The sequence below is a fragment of the Thalassophryne amazonica genome, chromosome 18 (assembly GCF_902500255.1).
Source record: "Thalassophryne amazonica chromosome 18, fThaAma1.1, whole genome shotgun sequence".
Classification (NCBI taxonomy): domain Eukaryota; kingdom Metazoa; phylum Chordata; class Actinopteri; order Batrachoidiformes; family Batrachoididae; genus Thalassophryne; species Thalassophryne amazonica.
This window is the reverse complement of record NC_047120.1, coordinates 26,248,668-26,267,510: the sequence shown is the minus strand read 5'-3', so window position 1 is coordinate 26,267,510 and position 18,843 is coordinate 26,248,668. Positions and strand designations below refer to the sequence as shown.

The following is an 18,843-nucleotide window of genomic DNA, read 5'->3' as shown; positions in this document are numbered from 1 at the left end:
ACAGCCGGGAGTGACAGCTGTCACTCATTAATTCCTGACAGCTGTCACACATTCTACATCATCGCACTCCATAAAACCCAGACGTCATCTCCACCTCATCGCCAAGATATCGTACTTCATTAGAGGTAATATCCTCAGCCTTTTTGTGGTATTTTGTAAATCAGTTTATTGTGAGTGTTTGCAGGAGTACCGGTCCTTTTTGTGGAGGCTGTGCAAGACGGCACTCTTTTTCCTCTGAGGGATCGCTGCAACGTATTGAGTGAGAGGTGGAGGTGGCATTCCCACCGTTGTTGTTACTGGGTGTACACACACCCACACTTGACTGTCTTTGTTCTCGCCAGCAGTACCAGATCCGACAGTCGGGGACGGTGATCACCTGGGAATTCGGGACTTGGCGGCTCCAGTATTCACCAGGTTCTGTAGCGGCGGAAATCGTGTGGTTCCAGCTCTTCTCAGGACAGACGTCTTCTATCCTCGAGCCTGCCCACACGTCACCTTTGTGGATTGACTGTAATTATATTCTGAGATTGTCTGTATGTTCGTTGTGCACATTTCACAACATTAAATTGTTACCTTTTGGCTCATCTATTGGCCGTTCATTTGCGCCCCCTGTTGTGGGTCCGTGTCACTACACTTTCACAACAGGATATCTCGGCCAGCGTCATGGACTCCGAGGGGCGTCACCCGGCTGTTGAACGACCAACGGGAGAGCAGGGAGCGCAGGCGTCTGCAGGAGGCGTGATTGGTGAGCTGCAGCACATTCTCACCGCCTTCACGGCTCGGTTGGATCAAATGACCGAGCAAAACATCCTCCTGAACCGCAGGGTGGAGGCTCTCTCCGCACAGATGGCGGCGAGCGCTCAGGGCGCTGCTGCAGCTCCTCCTCCTGCCGACCCTGTGCAGGATATAAATGTTCCAGTGGTGGTTCAACAACCCCTCCCACCATCCCCTGAAGCATACATAAGCCCTCCTGAGCCGTACAGAGGTTGTGTGGAGACGTGCGTGGACTTTCTTATGCAGTGTTCGCTCGTCTTCGCACAACGTCCCATCATGTACGCATCAGATGCTAGTAAAATAGCTTATGTGATTGCTCTGCTTCGGGGTAAGGCACGTGCCTGGGCTACGGCGCTCTGGGAACAGAACTCACGGTTGTTATCAGCATACACTGGGTTTGTGGGGGAGTTCAGAACAGTGTTTGATCACCCTAACAGAGGAGAGACCGCTTCAACCGTGCTGCTGTCAATGAGACAGGGACGCGAGAGCGCAGCCGCTTATGCAGTCAACTTCCGCATCGAGCGAGGTCCGGCTGGAATAACGTTGCGCTCCGCGCCGCCTTCATAAACGGACTGTCGTTGGTCCTGAAGGAGCAGCTGGTAGCTAAGGAGGAACCGCGGGATTTAGATGGGCTTATCGATCTCGTTATACGGTTAGACACTCGGTTGGAGGAACGCCGTCGGGAGCGAGGCGAAGGACGTGACCGGATACGCGCCGCCCCTCTCCCTTCCGGGTTCGAAAAGGGCCCGCCCTCCCCACGCTCCACAGCCGCAGCGCTCTGTGGGGCAACAGCTCCCCCTGCTGACGTTGTTAGGGAAACGCACAGGGCCAAAATGAGGAGGCTGATCCGCGGGGAGTGTTTTCTCTGCAGCTCAAAGGAGCACACACAGAAAAACTGCCCCAAACGGCCACTACATCAACCGCTCTCAGAGTCTGGGCTAAGGGGGGGTCAAAAGATTCACGTGAGACACACACAGATTGCCACACGACTCCCAGTTACAATCCTGAGCGGGGATTTAACCCTTCAAGCCCCAGCACTGGTGGACACGGGGTCAGAAGGGAATCTGCTAGACAGCAGATGGGCAAGGGAGGTAGGGCTCCCTCTGGTGGTGCTTCCTTTGCCAGTGCAGGTGCGGGCACTAGATGGCACCCTCCTCCCTTTAATCACACACAAGACACAACCAGTAACTCTGGTGGTGTCTGGAAACCATCGGGAGGAGATTGAGTTTTTTGTAACTCCTTCTACCTCCCGCGTGATTTTGGGCTTCCCATGGATGTTGAAGCACAATCCCCGGATTGATTGGCCGTCTGGGGTGGTGGTTCAGTGGAGCGAAACCTGCCATCGGGTGTGTTTAGGATCCTCGGTTCCTCCCGGTTTACATGCTAAGGAGGAGGTCAAAGTCCCTCCCAATCTGACGGCAGTGCCGGTTGAGTACCACAATCTTGCTGACGTCTTCAGCAAGGATCTGGCACTCACCCTTCCCCCGCACCGTCCGTACGATTGTGCCATTGATTTGGTTCCAGGCGCTGAGTTCCCATCCAGCAGGCTGTACAACCTCTCACGACCTGAGCGCGAATCAATGGAGACCTACATCCGGGACTCATTAGCTGCCGGGCTGATCTGGAACTCCACCTCCCCGATGGGGGCAGGTTTCTTTTTTGTGGGTAAGAAAGATGGCGGACTCCGTCCATGCATTGATTACAGGGGGCTGAATGAGATTACGGTTCGCAACCGATACCCGTTGCCATTGTTGGATTCCGTGTTCACCCCCCTGCATGGAGCCAAAATCTTTACTAAGCTGGATCTTAGAAATGCGTATCACCTGGTTCGGATCCGGAAGGGAGACGAATGGAAGACGGCATTTAACACCCCGTTAGGTCACTTTGAGTACCTGGTCATGCCGTTCGGCCTCACCAATGCCCCCGCGACGTTCCAAGCCTTGGTTAACGACGTCTTGCGGGACTTCCTGCACCGATTCGTCTTTGTATATCTGGACGATATTCTCATCTTTTCTCCGGATCCTGAGACCCATGTCCAGCATGTACATCAGGTCCTGCAGCGGTTATTAGAGAACAGACTGTTTGTGAAGGGCGAGAAGTGCGAGTTTCACCGCACGTCTTTGTCCTTCCTGGGGTTTATCATCTCCTCTAACTCCGTCGCCCCTGATCCGGCCAAGGTTGCGGCGGTGAGAGATTGGCCCCAACCAACAAGCCGTAGGAAGCTGCAACAGTTCCTCGGCTTCGCTAATATCTATAGGAGGTTCATTAAGGGCTACAGTCAGGTAGTTAGCCCCCTGACAGCCCTGACCTCTCCAAAAATTCCCTTCACCTGGTCGGATCGGTGCGAAGCCACGTTCAAGGAGTTGAAACGACGGTTCTCTACTGCGCCAGTTTTGGTGCAGCCCGACCCTAGCCGCCAGTTCGTGGTTGAAGTGGACGCCTCTGACTCAGGGATAGGAGCCGTGCTATCCCAGAGCGGAGAGACCGATAAGGTTCTTCACCTGTGTGCCTACTTTTCTCGCAGGTTGACCCCAGCTGAACGGAACTATGACGTCGGCAATCGAGAACTCCTTGCAGTGAAAGAGGCTCTTGAGGAGTGGAGACACCTGTTGGAGGGAGCATCTGTGCCATTCACGGTTTTCACTGACCATCGGAACCTGGAGTATATCAGGACCGCCAAGTGGCTGAACCCCAGGCAAGCCTGCTGGTCACTGTTCTTCGGATGTTTTGACTTCCGGATCACCTATTTCCCCGGGACCAAGAACCAGAGATCGGATGCCTTGTCCCGGGTACATGAAGACGAAGTCAAAACTGTGCTGTCGGATCCACCGGTGCCCATCATTCCGGAGTCCACTATCGTGGCCACCCTCACCTGGGACGTGGAGAAGACCGTCCGGGAGGCCCTGGCACGGAGCCCGTACCCCGGAACCGGTCCAAAGAACCGTCTATACGTCCCACCAGAGGCCAGAGCTGCAGTCTTGGACTTCTGTCACGGTTCCAAGCTCTCCTGTCATCCAGGGGTGCGAAGGACCGTGGCAGTTGTCCGGCAGCGCTTCTGGTGGGCGTCTATGGAGGCCGACGTCCGGGAGTACATCCAGGCCTGCACCACCTGTGCCAGGGGCAAGGCTGACCACAAGAGGTCCCAAGGGCTTCTCCAGCCACTTCCTGTGCCTCATCTCCCCTGGTCCCATATCGGCCTGGATTTCGTCACGGGCCTCCCGCCGTCCCAGGGCAACACCACCATCTTCACGATAGTGGACCGATTCTCCAAGGCAGCCCACTTCATGGCCCTCCCGAAGCTCCCAACAGCCCAGGAGACAGCAGACCTCCTGGTCCACCACGTCGTCCGTCTGCATGGGATACCCACCAACATCGTCTCTGATCGTGGTCCCCAGTTCTCCTCACATGTCTGGAGGAGCTTCTGCCGGGAACTGGGGGCCACTGTGAGCCTCTCGTCCGGGTATCACCCGCAGACCAATGGACAGGCAGAACGGGCCAATCAGGAGTTGGAGCAAGCCCTGCGCTGCGTAACATCCGCACACCCGACAGCCTGGAGTGAACATCTGGCCTGGATCGAGTATGCGCATAACAGCCAGGTGTCCTCTGCCACCGGCCTCTTCCCGTTTGAGGTGTGTTTGGGGTATCAGCCCCCATTGTTTCCCGTGGTGGAGTGAGAGGTCGGTGTGCCCTCGGTCCAGGCCCACCTTCGGAAGTGCCGCCGGGTGTGGCGCTCTGCCCGTTCTGCCTTGTTGAAGGCCCGGACGAGGGCGAAGACCCATGCGGACCGCCGGCGATCCCCGGCCCCTGCTTACCAGCCCGGGCAGGAGGTGTGGCTGTCCACGAAGGACATCCCCCTCCAAGTGGACTCCCCCAAGTTGAAGGACCGTTACATTGGACCTTTCAAGATCCTCAAAATCCTCAGTCCTGCCGCAGTGAAGCTCCAACTCCCAGCTTCACTGCGGATCCACCCGGTTTTTCATGTGTCCAGACTCAAGCCTCACCACACCTCACCCCTCTGTGCTCCCGGTCCAGCGCCGCCTCCTGCCCAGATCATTGACGGGGAGCCAGCTTGGACAGTGCGCCGGCTCCTGGACGTCCGTCGAATGGGCCGGGGGTTCCAGTATTTGGTGGACTGGGAGGGGTATGGACCCGAAGAACGCTCCTGGGTGAAGAGGAGCTTCATCCTGGACCCGGCCCTCCTGGCCGATTTCTACCGCAGACACCCGGACAAGCCAGGAGGCGCCCGTTGAGGGGGGGGTCTTGTTGTGTGGGCCACCAGAAGAGGAGGTACTGCTGGCCCACCACCAAAGGGCGCCCTGCCTGAAGTGCGGGCTTCAGGCACGAGAGGGCGCTGCCGCCACGGACACAGCCGGGAGTGACAGCTGTCACTCATTAATTCCTGACAGCTGTCACACATTCTACATCATCGCACTCCATAAAACCCAGACGTCATCTCCACCTCATCGCCGAGATATCGTACTTCATTAGCGGTAATATGCTCAGCCTTTTTGTGGTATTTTGCAAATCAGTTTATTGTGAGTGTTTGCAGGAGTACCGGTCCTTTTTGTGGAGGCTGTGCAAGACGGCACTCTTTTTCCTCTGAGGGATCGCTGCAACGTATTGAGTGAGAGGTGGAGGTGGCATTCCCACCGTTGTTGTTACTGGGTGTACACACACCCACACTTGACTGTCTTTGTTCTCGCCAGCAGTACCAGATCCGACAATCGGGGACGGTGATCACCTGGGAATTCGGGACTTGGCGGCTCCAGTATTCACCAGGTTCTGTAGCGGCGGAAATCGTGTGGTTCCGGCTCTTCTCAGGACAGACGTCTTCTATCCTCGAGCCTGCCCACACGTCACCTTTGTGGATTGACTGTAATTATATTCTGAGATTGTCTGTATGTTCGTTGTGCACATTTCACAACATTAAATTGTTACTTTTTGGCTCATCTATTGGCCGTTCATTTGCGCCCCCTGTTGTGGGTCCGTGTCACTACACTTTCACAACAGTTTTCCCCAGAAGCTTTGCCAATTATCTATGAAGCCCACCTCATTTTTTGGACACCACTCAGACAGCCAGCAATTCAGGGAGAACATGCGGCTAAACATGTCACTCCCAGTCCGATTGGGGAGGGGCCCAGAGAAAACTACAGAGTCCGACATTGTTTTTGCAAAGTTACACACCGATTCAATGTTAATTTTAGTGACCTCCGACTGGCGTAACCGGATGTCATTACTGCCAACGTGAATTACAATCGTACCAAATTTACGCTTAGCCTTAGCCAGCAGTTTCAAATTTCCTTCAATGTCGCCTGCTCTGGCCCCCGGAAGACAATTGACTATGGTTGCTGGTGTCACTAACTTCACATTTCTCAAAACAGAGTCGCCAATAACCAGAGTTTGTTCCTCGGCAGGTGTGTCGCCGAGTGGGGAAAAACGGTTAGAGATGTGAACGGGTTGGCGGTGTACACGGGGCTTCTGTTTAGGACTACGCTTCCTCCTCACAGTCACCCAGTCGGCCTGCTTTCCCGGCTGCTCAGGATCTGCCGGAGGGGAACTAACGGTGGCTAAGCTACCTTGGTCCGCACCGACTACAGGGGCCTGGCTAGCTATAGGATTTTCCAAGGTGCGGAGCCGAGTCTCCAATTCGCCCAGCCTGGCCTCCAAAGCTACGAATAAGCTACACTTATTACAAGTACCATTACTGCTAAAGGAGGCCGAGGAATAACTAAACATTTCACACCCAGAGCAGAAAAGTTCGGGAGAGACAGGAGAAGTCGCCATGCTAAACCGGCTAAGAGCTAGTAGCTGCGCTAAGCTAGCGGATTCCTAAAAACACACAAAGTAAATAATGTGTAAATAATTTAGAGGTGATTCAGCAGAGGGAGTGCTTTAGTTAAGGCACGTGAAGATTACACTGTGAAACAAATCGTTATCTAGTTAACTAGATTAATCTAACTGCGCAGATTAAACAGCTAACAGATACAGCAAAACACAGCTGTGCTCCGGAACAGGAAGTGATACAATACCACAGTGAGAGCCAACCACCAGTAGAGGCCAGTATCCCAAACCCTAATTTGTAGTCAAGTTAACATTGGGGTATATCCTGGTAAAATGCACGGGGATGCACCAAATTGCAACATTTTTGTAGAAAATGCTGCAATTTGGTCCCCCAGACCCCCCAACTCAATATTGTTCCCCCAACTTTAAAAAGGGTTCTGACTCCCAGGTGTGATCTAAGGTATACATGATGTAGATCTGGTTTGACTATGTATTAGAAATTTGGTGTTTCCGTTGATTAAAAAAAAGAGCACAACAGTGTGTGTGTGTGTGGGGGGGGGGGGCTCAATATGGCTAGTACCTAGGGCCCAGAATTTGGTGCTACGCCCCTGATGACGTGTTACCCTGTCACATGATAACTAAGCATGACAGATGGCACAGACTATTTCTTTTTAAAACCCTATTAACTGAACCAATAATTTGCATCACTTTTTACCAAAATTGGTAAAAACTTTTCACTTTTGACCCATGTACAAACTACGATTATCACAAAATACACAATTGTTATGTAAATTTTAGCAAAGCTGCACCACTACTCAGCTGGCATGTGGCACACTATAAATAAACTGAAATAATATCAACCATTGTACCTTTTATTGTATGTTTGAGAGCTATTGAGCTCTGTATAATGGATCTGTCTGGAATAAGGAATGGTTTGGAATCAACATAAGATTAACTTTTTATGCTTTTGCCCAGGGGGTGGGGGGGGAGAGGCAACCCTCATCCAGGAGAAATGTTCTCACTCCTAAAATTAACTGTGCTACAGGTTGAGACCAGTTCGACGATTCGCGATTGCAGTAACGCCCACTTGCAGTTTCGCGTGAAGACTGTCCGTCTCGGCTGTCGTAGCGAAGTGACAACACAGCAAAGCCTTTTGGTTGGGTTTTTGCCTGCGGCTAAGCTGCTAGCGTTCACTGATAAGTGTCTTTAACGCCGAGTGAGAGCATTGCAGCTGTTATTTAACGTGAGTGGTTCCACAATTATATTTAGTGTTTATGCAAGTCAGAAAAACTGCAACCATGCGTGTTCAGAAAACCAGCAAGGGCGTTAGACGTAGCTTTTTGGATGCTAGTTAGTGCTAACATCGAAAAAACGGCTAGCTGGCTAGTTAGCTACTATAAGTCGTGTGTGCAGAATGTGCACATGAAAAAATTGAGACTACAGCAATATATTATAAAGAATGGCCTTGTCCAGGTTTTCTCAGTAGACCTGTATTAAAAAACAGCCTATGAACTGTTTATATCGCAGTGTTAGCTAGCTTGCAAGTTATCTGTTGCTAAACTACCTTCAAAGTTGCATTTAAGTAGATTGTACTGATTTGAAATGCGTTAAGTACACTAATACGGTATTAACATTGGTATGTTCGCATAGCTAAATCGTGTACCATAGTAGAAACTACATGTCTGCAAGTATGGGTGGCACCTCATACTAACATTAAGTATATTTGTGATTTGTCACCATTTGTCTTCTGTACATGTGCATAGAACATTGTTAATTGATAGTGTTGGCTGTGCATTGATTTCATTGTTGTTTTTAGGGGACTACCAGTGCAAGAAGATGAGGCTGAAGGAGATCCAGAGGACTGCCCACCAAGCATGGAGTCCTGCTGCACATTATCCTGTTTACCTGGCTTTAGGTAGCTCTGATACCACATATCCAGTTTTAATAGTAATTACTTTTCTTAAATGTAATCATTTGAACATTTATTTTTGATGTGGTCATTATAGGCACTTCGGCACAACAGCTTGATGCATCTTTCAACACCACAGCTGCTCTAGAGATATTTGGAATGGATTTTTCTGATCCCTGTATGGACATGCAGCTCAAGGGGTCGCTACCCACCTCGAACAGGTAAATACCTGCACGTGGTGCTGTCACAAGATGTAGTGTTTGTAATCTTGTAGGTCATTGTCTTGTTAAAAAAAGTCTACGATTATTGATGCACCATAGATGGGGAACCACAAGGTGATTCCCTCTGGTGGCAAAAGTGTAAATTCAAAACACCATTCAAGACAACTCATAAACTTTAATATAAACTGCTATTAATTAAAAAACAAAATTCAACAGCATTACAGCAGCGCTGTAAAATCCTTGTGAGTTCGATCGCAAGTCTTCTGTCGCAGTTGCTCCCAACGATCTCTCACCTTCGTTGATCTTCTCTCTTTCTCTCGCTCCAAATTACGTCTTTTCCTCGCTCTTTCTATGTATATCGCCGGTCTTCCTCACTTTCATCCACTTCTACTGTCTCTCTCCTCCTTCTTGCCTTCTTCAGTTTTAAATTTCTATGCATGCATCGCAGCTAGCGGTGAAACCCCCCCACGTGACCTGTGACGTCACCCCGATGGCATCCTGGCTTTCGAATTTTTGCCATGTGCCAATAATTCAGAATTTGCTTTGATACGGACAAATTTTAATCACGTTCAAACTAACATTTTGGGAATCCTTTATATTCACACTAACGAACAAAATTACTTTGGTCCTCATCAAAATTCTAACAATCATCTCAATTTCAATATGCTTCCTGGCACTCCAGCTTTAACCAGTGGTTAACTTTGAGCTGGTTCATGAGCATGTCAGTTGAGACAGCTTGATCTCATTATAAATGTTGTTTTCTGCAGGTTGCATAGTATTGTCTGGGTGAATTTTGGAATGGGTGCTGATGGTACGGGAGGGAGACTGGTCGGCGGCAGTGAAAATGGCACTGTAACAGTCTATAACCCAGAAGCCATTATGAGCTCCAGGGCAGATACAGTAGTGGGAGAGTCTGACAAACACACAGGACCTGTTCGAGCACTCGATTTTAACCCTTTTCAGGTAAAGTCTGTAGTCACACAGTCTTCTGAGACATGACACTTTAACCCCTTAAGACTGTCCTCAACCTAATAAATGTTTGTCAACTGCTTTTTCCCCAGAGTAATCTCCTGGCCTCAGGAGCAAATGATTCAGAGATATACATCTGGGATCTAAATAACTTTAGCAGTCCAATGACACCAGGTGCAAAGACACAGGTGGGTGCAGTTGAAGTTCAGTTCAGTTCGCTCACAGTGTACAAGAATGAACCCCACCGATTAAATTAAACACTCAGTGGTGGATGTTTTCTGAAGCAGACCTACGTTTTGTCTGGAGTAATCATGGTGTTTTTCACCACAACTGTACCTAAATACCAAGCAAACATATTTGTTGAGTTTTCCGCCTCAGACTGAGGTATATGATCTTTTTTTGTACTTGGCAGGTCCATAAGTGACTCACTAATTTAATTTTGCCTCTGCACAACCCCACAAAGAAAACAAAACAATCAAAATGTACTTGTAATGTAAACTTTCAGATTTATTTCAAGGGGTCTAACAAAAATATCACATTACCCATTTAGGAATTAGAGCCATTTTTATACATGCAGTAGTCCCTCCATTTTTAGTTGCCATTAGAAATTGGATAAACTAAAGGATTATTTTTAGAGTAAACCACTTCTACAGCCAGTTTTTCTTTAGACAAGTCAATGGATGGATACATGATCATTTCCAAATTAGTATTTTTTCCGCTCTTGGTTCTCAGGAAGATATGAAGGTTCAGCTCATTTGTCAGAAGGCACATGGGTGACTCGAGCTGAGATATAATCTGTTTTCTTGTATGAAAACCCTTCTCTGTGCAATTTCAGCATGAAGTTGTGATTGGTAATGCAACACACAATATTTGCCCTATGCACAGTTTCACCAATCACAGCCACAGAACCCTGTAACGACTTCAGAGGTGTCATGGGTGTCTTGGTGGCTTCCCTCACAGTTTCGGTTCTTTGATCCTGACATAATTGGCCACACTTGCGTAAAATAAACCTTTTAATAGAAGATGTTTTTAGCACCATAATCACCTGCTAATTTTGCACTATCTACTATGTCTACTGTCACCTTTTGTGCTTTGTTATATGTACAACTGCATTTTATTCTGAGCAATAATTTTACCATATCTATACATACTTATGCTCACTATAGTCTATTTTTTACATACCGGTATTCTGTTCACATAAGCATTTATGCCTTTCATCTTTCTTTAATGTCAATATATTTATTTTTCTTTGCTACTGTACGACTCTTGCTGCTACAACAAGTGATTTTCCCCCCTGTGGGATCAGTAAAGTTTATCTTATCTTAAAACCTCGCTTAACATCTCTCTTTTTCTGTCTACTTGGCCTCTGACATACACACATGCACACACACATCTGATAATGGTAACGCTACGTAAAATGTTGTAGAACTTTAAAAACTATGATGTATTTTATTTTATCAAATATTTAAGAAGTTCTAGTTTTAATTGGGTCTTGATGTATGATCAGTGTTTGAAGTTGTGCTAAAAAATGCTTCAATAACACTTGAGTGAATCGTAAAAATTACTTTTGATTCTGTATTGGCAGAGACACACTGAGACAAAAAGTAGCTCTGGTGTCCCTGCATACAGTGGCTTGACTTAATTTTGCTTTTACTACTGATGTTGTTGGCATGATGCCTGTCTGTCTTATTTTAATAATTATTTGAACATTTTATATCTACTCAGTTCAGGGTTCTCTGATAGTAACAAAATCCTGTTGGTTTCACCGGCAGCCTGCGGAAGACATCAGCGTCATCTCGTGGAACAGGCAGGTTCAGCATATCCTGGCCTCTGCCAATCCCAGCGGGAAGGCAGTTGTGTGGGACCTGAGAAAAAATGAACCCATCATCAAGATCAGTGACCACAGCAATAGGGTTGGTATTTGTTGGTGTTTTTGCTGGATGTGTTTAGTTTATCTTGGAAAACTAGAAATTTTTCAAATGACTTTCTTGGGTTTTTAAAACACTTTTTTTTTCATTCACAAAGCTCCAGTGTGCATGTTTTCTATCAGAAGGCCATTTTTATTATTATTATTATTATTATTTAGTCATGGAGGGTGTATAGGTAGATAGAAAAGTACTAAATTCTAGGTCCGTAAACCACAAATTTTTTTGGGGGGGGGGCTATAGAAGGGTTACATTTAGCTCAGCCATATGGGTTGTGCAGCCAGTATATTCTGAGTGCCGGTCCCAAGCCCAGATAAATGAGTAGGGTTGTGTCAGGAAGGTCATCCAATGTGAAATGAGCCAAAATAAAGATGCAGAGGACAAATCGAATTTGCATAAAAGGATTTGTTGAGGTCTGGGTTATTGACAGCCATCGGTACCCTTGCCCAGAGGGGGTGCCAGTGGAAATTGGGCTAATGTCAGGTGAAGAAGAAGAGGCAGAAAAGGTCTCCAGAGACTGGTGGAGAAGAGGAAAACTAGAAGGGTGAAAGTGAGAGTTGGAACATTGAATGTTGGCAGTATGACTGGAAAAAGGGAGAGAGCCGGTTGACATGATTGAGAGGAGAAAAGTAGACATTTTGTGTGCACAAGAGCAAGTGGAAGGGAAGTAAGAGCAGGAGCATAGGCAGTGGGTTCAAGTTATTGTATCATAGTGTGGATAGGAAGAGAAATGCTGTTGGGTTCATTTTAAAGGAAGAGTATGCTATGAGTGTGTGGAAGGTTAAGCAAGTGTTTAAAAATGGGATTACCTTTCACTGCTATGCTGATGATACTCAGTTATACATGCTGATAACTGCTGGTAATCTCATTCACATAAAATCCTTAGAAGATTGCCTTGCATCAGTGAGATGTTTGATGTCTAGAAACTTCCTACTTTTAAACTCTGATAAGACTGAAATGATGGTTCTTGTTCCAGTCAGACATTGGCATCAATTTGACCAGTTAACGCTTAGCCTAGGCTTGTGTGTCATACATCACACTGATAAAGTGAGGAACCTTGGGGTTTTGATCCAGCGTTGTCCTTTGACCTCCACATTAGAAATATTACGAGGACTGCTTTCTTCCACCTGTGAAATATAGCGAAGATTCGTCCCATCCTGTCTATAGCTGATGCTGAGACCCTGATCCATGCATTTGTCTCTTCTAGATAGTTTGACTACATTACACCCATTTTGGCATCTCTTCACCAAGGTTGGGTAGGATTACTTTGAAATGTAATCCAAAAGTAATCATATTACAAGTAATCCAAATGTATGTACATACATACAGTACATGTAATCCACATGTATTCTTTCAAAGTAATCCTACCCAACCTTGCTCTTCACTAGCTTCCTGTCCCAGTGAGATCAGATTTTAAGGTTCTGCTAGTATTCCTGTATATTTGTTTTGTGAATTGTTCTGTAATTTGTGTCTGTAGCATGGTCCAAGCAGAGGGTCACCCTTTTGAGTCTGGTCTCCTTGAGGTTTCTTCCTCAGAGGGAGTTTTTCCCTTACCACTGCTGCTCTGGGGGTTAGTAAGGTTAGACCTTACTTGTGTGAAGCGCCTTGAGGCAACTCTGTTGTGATTTGGTGCTATAAAAATGAAAAGAAATTGAGCTGCTGCTGTTAAAATTTCTCATTGTGCCAGTGGCTGGCCAGCTTAATTTTGACTGATGCCTGTCTGTGATGAAAGCATTTCCATAAAATGGCAAAATTTCAGTGGGCAGTTGAAAGCACCACCTAGAGGGGGTGATGCAAAACTCAAGCTGGTGAAGGTGTGAGAGTACAGGTGGCGTTTGTCAGTCAAAACTTAAAAATTTGTGTTTTGGGAGAGCAAATATTTCAGTGTACCTTTTCTTTTTAGACATATATTCACACTTCATAGTTCACATAAGCACATCACTGTCAGCATTTTGGTGTTAATTGTCCGTTTGTAAGTGTCCTCTGCTGTGTGTCAGATGCACTGTTCAGGAATGCTGTGGCATCCTGACGTGGCTACTCAGCTGGTGTTGGCCTCTGAAGATGACCGCCTGCCAATCATCCAGATGTGGGACCTCCGATTTGCCACATCTCCTCTGAAAGTTCTTGAGAACCACACAAGGTGATGTTTGAACATTTTGTATGTTAGTTTCCGTTTTTCCTTTGAAAGAAAATTAAATGGGATTTTGTTACAGAGGAATTCTGTCCATATCCTGGAGTCAAGCGGACTCTGAGCTCCTCTTGAGTAGCGCTAAAGACAACAGGATCCTCTGCTGGAATCCAAACACTGCAGAGGTATGTGACCCTCCATGCAGCTGTTTTTACCCTGGTGAGCTTCGTGTTGTCTGATGTCAGAACTGTGGATCGTCACCTGTCATTTTCGCTGTAGGTCATTTATGAGCTGCCAACAACAAACCAGTGGTGTTTTGATATTCAGTGGTGTCCTCGGAATCCAGCCCTTCTGTCAGCAGCCTCCTTCGATGGGAGGATCACTGTTTACTCTGTAATGGGAGGCAGCTTGACAGCTCAGCAGCAAAGCACCGCTCATAAGGTAGTATCTGCTCCTTCATTGTTCTTCCCCAGTATTCCTTTATCACAAAAATACAAGGGGCTGCACTAGTGTTGCTATAGCTACCACCAAGAAATATAATAACAAACTGCAAAGTGGAGTTTGAAGGCTTACAGATGCCAGTTGTGCTTCTTTCTTTTTTCTCCTGAAGCAGGCATTTGCTGTGACTGTCAACTAATATAACCAAAACTTTGCCATTGTCCCAGAAATTGCGGGGCACATTATTCAGCAGTAATCGGCCAAATTATTTTGAGTTCTGCTTGTTGTAATGATTCACATTTTGTTTAACAGATATCCTCCTCATTTGATACAATGGATCCCTTTGGTACAGGGCAGGCGCTCCCTCCACTGCAAGTTCCTCAGCCTCAAACCCAGACTACTATAGTTCCTCCACTGAAGAAGCCACCTAAGTGGATTCGCACACCAGTGAGGGCTTCCTTTGCTGTAAGTATAATTAAAAAAAAAAAAGGTATGATGGTTTGCAGCAAGTACTTTCTTAAAATTTCATAAACTAGGCAACAGTACCTGTGGGCATGAAGACACAAAGGGATATGACAATCAAAATATAGCATCAGTGAGGGTGTGGTTACCTTGCTCTGGGTAGAATTTCCTGCTAAACACCACAATTCTTTGCCTGGTGGAAATCTGACCTTTAACCATTGTAACTTTTGCAATCACCCGAATGACTGATCTTCAGCTGACCTTGCCAGGACAATTCTGCAAGCCACCTCTGTATGTGTGCAGTTTGGTCCAAGTTGGGTTGAAAATTAATTTCCTTGTTCCTGATTTTCCAGAATGAACCTTTTAAGAGCAATTCCTTAGTTGACCTTCATTCACATACTGCGTTTTTGTAGAAATCAGCAGAAAGGACTCGGGAAGAGTAGGCCAACAGACAAAGTTGATGTTGACCTCAATCTTTTGCAAATTTGACATAGTTTGGGCATTGTCTGAAGCCTACCTGCATACAAGTGTGCGTGTGCCAAGATAGGTTTAAATTGTAATGAAAATCAAATTTTTGACCCCCCCATTGATTTTGATTGTTGTGCAAATAAATCTTTTAAGAGCAGTTACGGTCTCAGTCTTCATTTGTAGATGGTACCAAGTTTGGAAAGTACCTGGGACCAGTAGGAAAGCAAAGAAATATTGCTCCAGTTATAGTACTTAAGTACCTTTGGTTCTAAGATGGATATGCATGTTGATTCGTCCTAATTTTAGTTTTTTTGTTATGCTAAATGCCCTTCCAGATGTAGCCCCACATTATGTGGAGAATGGGCATGGGTGGTCTTGAACTGGGAGCGTTCTGCTCCAGAAGCAATCACGCTTAACGATTGGCCACCATGCTACCATTTGCCCAATTATAGTATGATGTACATGTATGTTTTTGACATTTATTTATTTTTCCTTAGTTTGGTGGGAAGTTGGTAACATTTGGCAATCCAAAGTTGCCTCCAGTGCAGAGTCCTCAGCCTGTCCCCAGAGAAGTGTTTGTGAGTCAAGTTACCACAGAGACCGAGTTCCTGCAGCGCTCCAGAGAGCTGCAGGTGGCGCTGCAGTCAGGTTCACTCAACAACTTCTGTCAAGCCAAGATTCAGAATGCCAAAACAGATGCTGAACAGGACATATGGAAGTTCCTTCTGGTGGGATCATCATACTGTGGATGTTGAAACATAGCATTGGGTGTTAGTGTGGAGTGATTGTATTTCAAATGTAATTAACTGCCTTATTTTACAGGTGAATTTTGAAGATGAAGCTCGCATTAAATTTCTCAGACTTTTGGGGTTCAGCAAAGATGAATTGGAAAAGAAGGTATAATGCGTCTTATTCTTAAACTGTAAGCTGATTTGTAGGAGTTGTTGTCAGTAGGTAACAACTGTATGATGATTGTCTCCTGGTGGTAACAAAATGATGTTCTTTTAGATTTCAAAATGTCTAGCGAAGAACTTCCAGCCTAATGGACATGGAATAGATGCCAAGGATTTGGCAGAAAAGATGCAAATGCTCTCCACTGAGGTCAGCCAGAAGTCATTTTAGCAGTTAATTTTTAATTTCTCGTGTGTGTGTGTGTGTGTGTGTGTGTGTGTGTGTGTGTGTGTGTGTGTGTGTGTGTGTGTGTGTGTGTGTGTGTGTGTGTGTGTGTGTGTGTGTGTGTGTGTGTTTTCCCCTATAATGGTGTGGGCATGGTGGGCCACCAGCCCAACGGAAATTCTCACCAGGTCAGAATCATTATTTTATATATAAAAATAACACCAGCAAAAAATGTTGCACACCAAATAAGTTTTTTTTAATCTACTTTTTACATTTTCATGTGTTTGGGGTTCATTATTGATTATCTCTAAAGTCCTACAATGTTGTTACAGACAGCAGCTTCTGCTGTAAACATCATTTAGGCCTGAAACAATTTGTTTGAGATCTTCGTGACACTGTATGTTACAGATCTATCCCCCAAATGATGTAAATTTTTTTTTAATCTCAGATCATTAAAAGGCATCCCCATCCCTCTCTCACTGGCTTTGCGTTTCTGGGCACCTCACGTTTCACGTGTCACCTTTTAATTGCTTTTCTTATAGAAGTAAAAGAGTATGAGGGGTTTTTTTGGAGGGGGGATATTAGTGGAAATGCTGGTATGTCATACTGTGCTATTCCTGCATATTGATTTTGTTATTATTAATTTTAATAAAGAGGTCTGATGAAGGAACTGCTGCAGGTGACGTAAGAACGTCTGGTTCAATTTCACCAGCAGACGTCTTCAGCCAGACTCTAAAGGAAAACGCCAACTTCCAGATTCCTGTTTCATGTGGTAAAATTCCATTTTCTGCAAGCATAGCAAGCGATACAATGTTACTCGTTCTTTAGATATCGACCTGTAAGTGAACTGTCATGTTTGTTAAGCGGATGATCCCTTTCTTCTCCTTTTGCAGACACCGATGGTTTAATAAGCCAGGCACTGCTGGTTGGTAACTTTGAGGGAGCTGTGGATCTGTGTCTGAATGATGGGCGTTACGCTGAAGCCATCCTGCTAGCTATCAGCGGAGGGGAGGAGCTGCTGAAGAAGACGCAGCAGAAATATCTGAGCAAGCATAAAAACAGCATTTCAGTGGTGAGACCATTGGCGGCTCCTGAAGAATCTCTTGGGGCTGCGGGCAACTTTTTGATAATGATTAAGGTGACCCATTCAGTATGTACATTATGCAAGACAACCGTATCAATTTGTTGTTAGCTAATTAACTCATACAGCAATACTTCCGCTAGAAGGCAGCACTCAACAGATTTCCCTTCTAGCTGCATAAGTTACACGTCATAATCAAAATTATGTGACCGCCACAACAAATTAACCCACTTATTCATTATTCACATTAATCAGTAGAGCAAGGATGAAATCGGCAAATATGTTTTTGGTGCTGCTAACTTTGGGTACTATCTCACTGACCTGTGATGTGCGGAGAGTGGTAGGAGACAAAAAAAAATTTGCAACCAAACTAGGGACAAAATTAGGGAGAAATTCACAGTTTGTATCTTGCTAAAATGACATGTTTACCAAGTGCTCCAGGTTGGCTGTGTGCTGCTGTTATACTGCGATAATAAAGGATTATTAACTGAGCGCAAAGTCCATACGGGAAAATATCACACTGAGGTGTTGATGGTATGGCCGAGTGTTAGCGAGATCCTCGTGAAAAACACTAGGTTAATAGTTAGTTTATTATATGGTTATTATAAACTTGCAAACTTACGGTATTGCCTGAATATGAAAGCTGCTGGCGGTTTTGGGCTCGTAGTCAGACCTGTTTGCTTCTCCTTCATGAAGAACTTGCTAACAGATGGTCCGATCGTTAGCTGGTAAGCTTTCAATCTGTGTTTTTTTCCTATGCTGTTTAGATATTTATGGAGTCTGTTCATATCCGATTTGGTTTTTCTAATCGTGTTTTTAGCTTTCTGGTTTTTAACATGTGATACGCGATCCAGACCGATTGTCATGGTAGCATCATAGGCATATAAAAATATGGTGTTATTATGTAAAAGGAATCTGTGGAAATACCCCAGACTGGAGGCACGAGAAGGAAAAAAGCGCTTTGTACATAATAACTAGTGCTGTCAGGCGATTTAAAAAAATGACTGTAAAGTAAAAAGTCTGTGATTAATTAAATTAATCACATGCATAATTTTTCTGAAAATGTCACCCCTCAAATCACGAAACACATACAGAGGCTCACAAACAAAACATTGAAGAAAATAAACAATTACAGAAATATGTCTAAAACATAAACTGCAATAAATGGACTGCATTTATATTACACTTTTAAATCTGAATAAGAAGCTGAAAGGGCTTTACAATGATGCCTCACATTCTCACACACACATCAGAGTGCTGCCATGCAAAGCACTCATACTGAGAGTAACTTGGTATTAAGGACATTACACAGGGGCTCCTGAGTGACTTTCCAGCCTGAGGGGGGTTTGAACCAAAGGCTCAAGCCCACCGCTGAACCGCTGGACTATCACCTCCCAAGAGTTTGTCAACTGTGTAATCAAAGACATTTATCAACGTCTGTAGGGAATCAAACTGTCCCCTGCGTTGAAAGCCCCGGTTTTGTGAAAAATATAAATTCTACATGGGAGTGTGAGAGAGATTGGTGGTTCAGTTTTCAACCTTACTGATATGGCGGGAGAGTGGGCGGGACC

General features: G+C 45.7%; 1 protein-coding gene across 2 annotated transcripts in view; it reads left to right on the top strand.

Annotated features, from left to right (window-relative positions):
- Positions 1–7,654: 7,654 nt before the first annotated feature.
- sec31b (SEC31 homolog B, COPII coat complex component) overlaps positions 7,655–18,843 on the top strand; it is a 30,299-nt gene continuing 19,110 nt past the window's right edge. For both annotated transcript variants that reach the window (XM_034193585.1, XM_034193584.1), the window contains exons 1-15: positions 7,655–7,798; positions 8,372–8,470; positions 8,562–8,685; positions 9,453–9,648; positions 9,747–9,842; positions 11,427–11,567; positions 13,577–13,719; positions 13,793–13,892; positions 13,987–14,148; positions 14,458–14,610; positions 15,573–15,803; positions 15,898–15,972; positions 16,084–16,176; positions 16,846–16,963; positions 17,085–17,263. In XM_034193585.1, the coding sequence (XP_034049476.1) occupies positions 8,392–8,470; positions 8,562–8,685; positions 9,453–9,648; positions 9,747–9,842; positions 11,427–11,567; positions 13,577–13,719; positions 13,793–13,892; positions 13,987–14,148; positions 14,458–14,610; positions 15,573–15,803; positions 15,898–15,972; positions 16,084–16,176; positions 16,846–16,963; positions 17,085–17,263 (1,890 nt within the window). In that variant the 5' untranslated portion in view covers positions 7,655–7,798; positions 8,372–8,391. The remainder of the gene's footprint in view (positions 7,799–8,371; positions 8,471–8,561; positions 8,686–9,452; positions 9,649–9,746; positions 9,843–11,426; positions 11,568–13,576; positions 13,720–13,792; positions 13,893–13,986; positions 14,149–14,457; positions 14,611–15,572; positions 15,804–15,897; positions 15,973–16,083; positions 16,177–16,845; positions 16,964–17,084; positions 17,264–18,843) is intronic.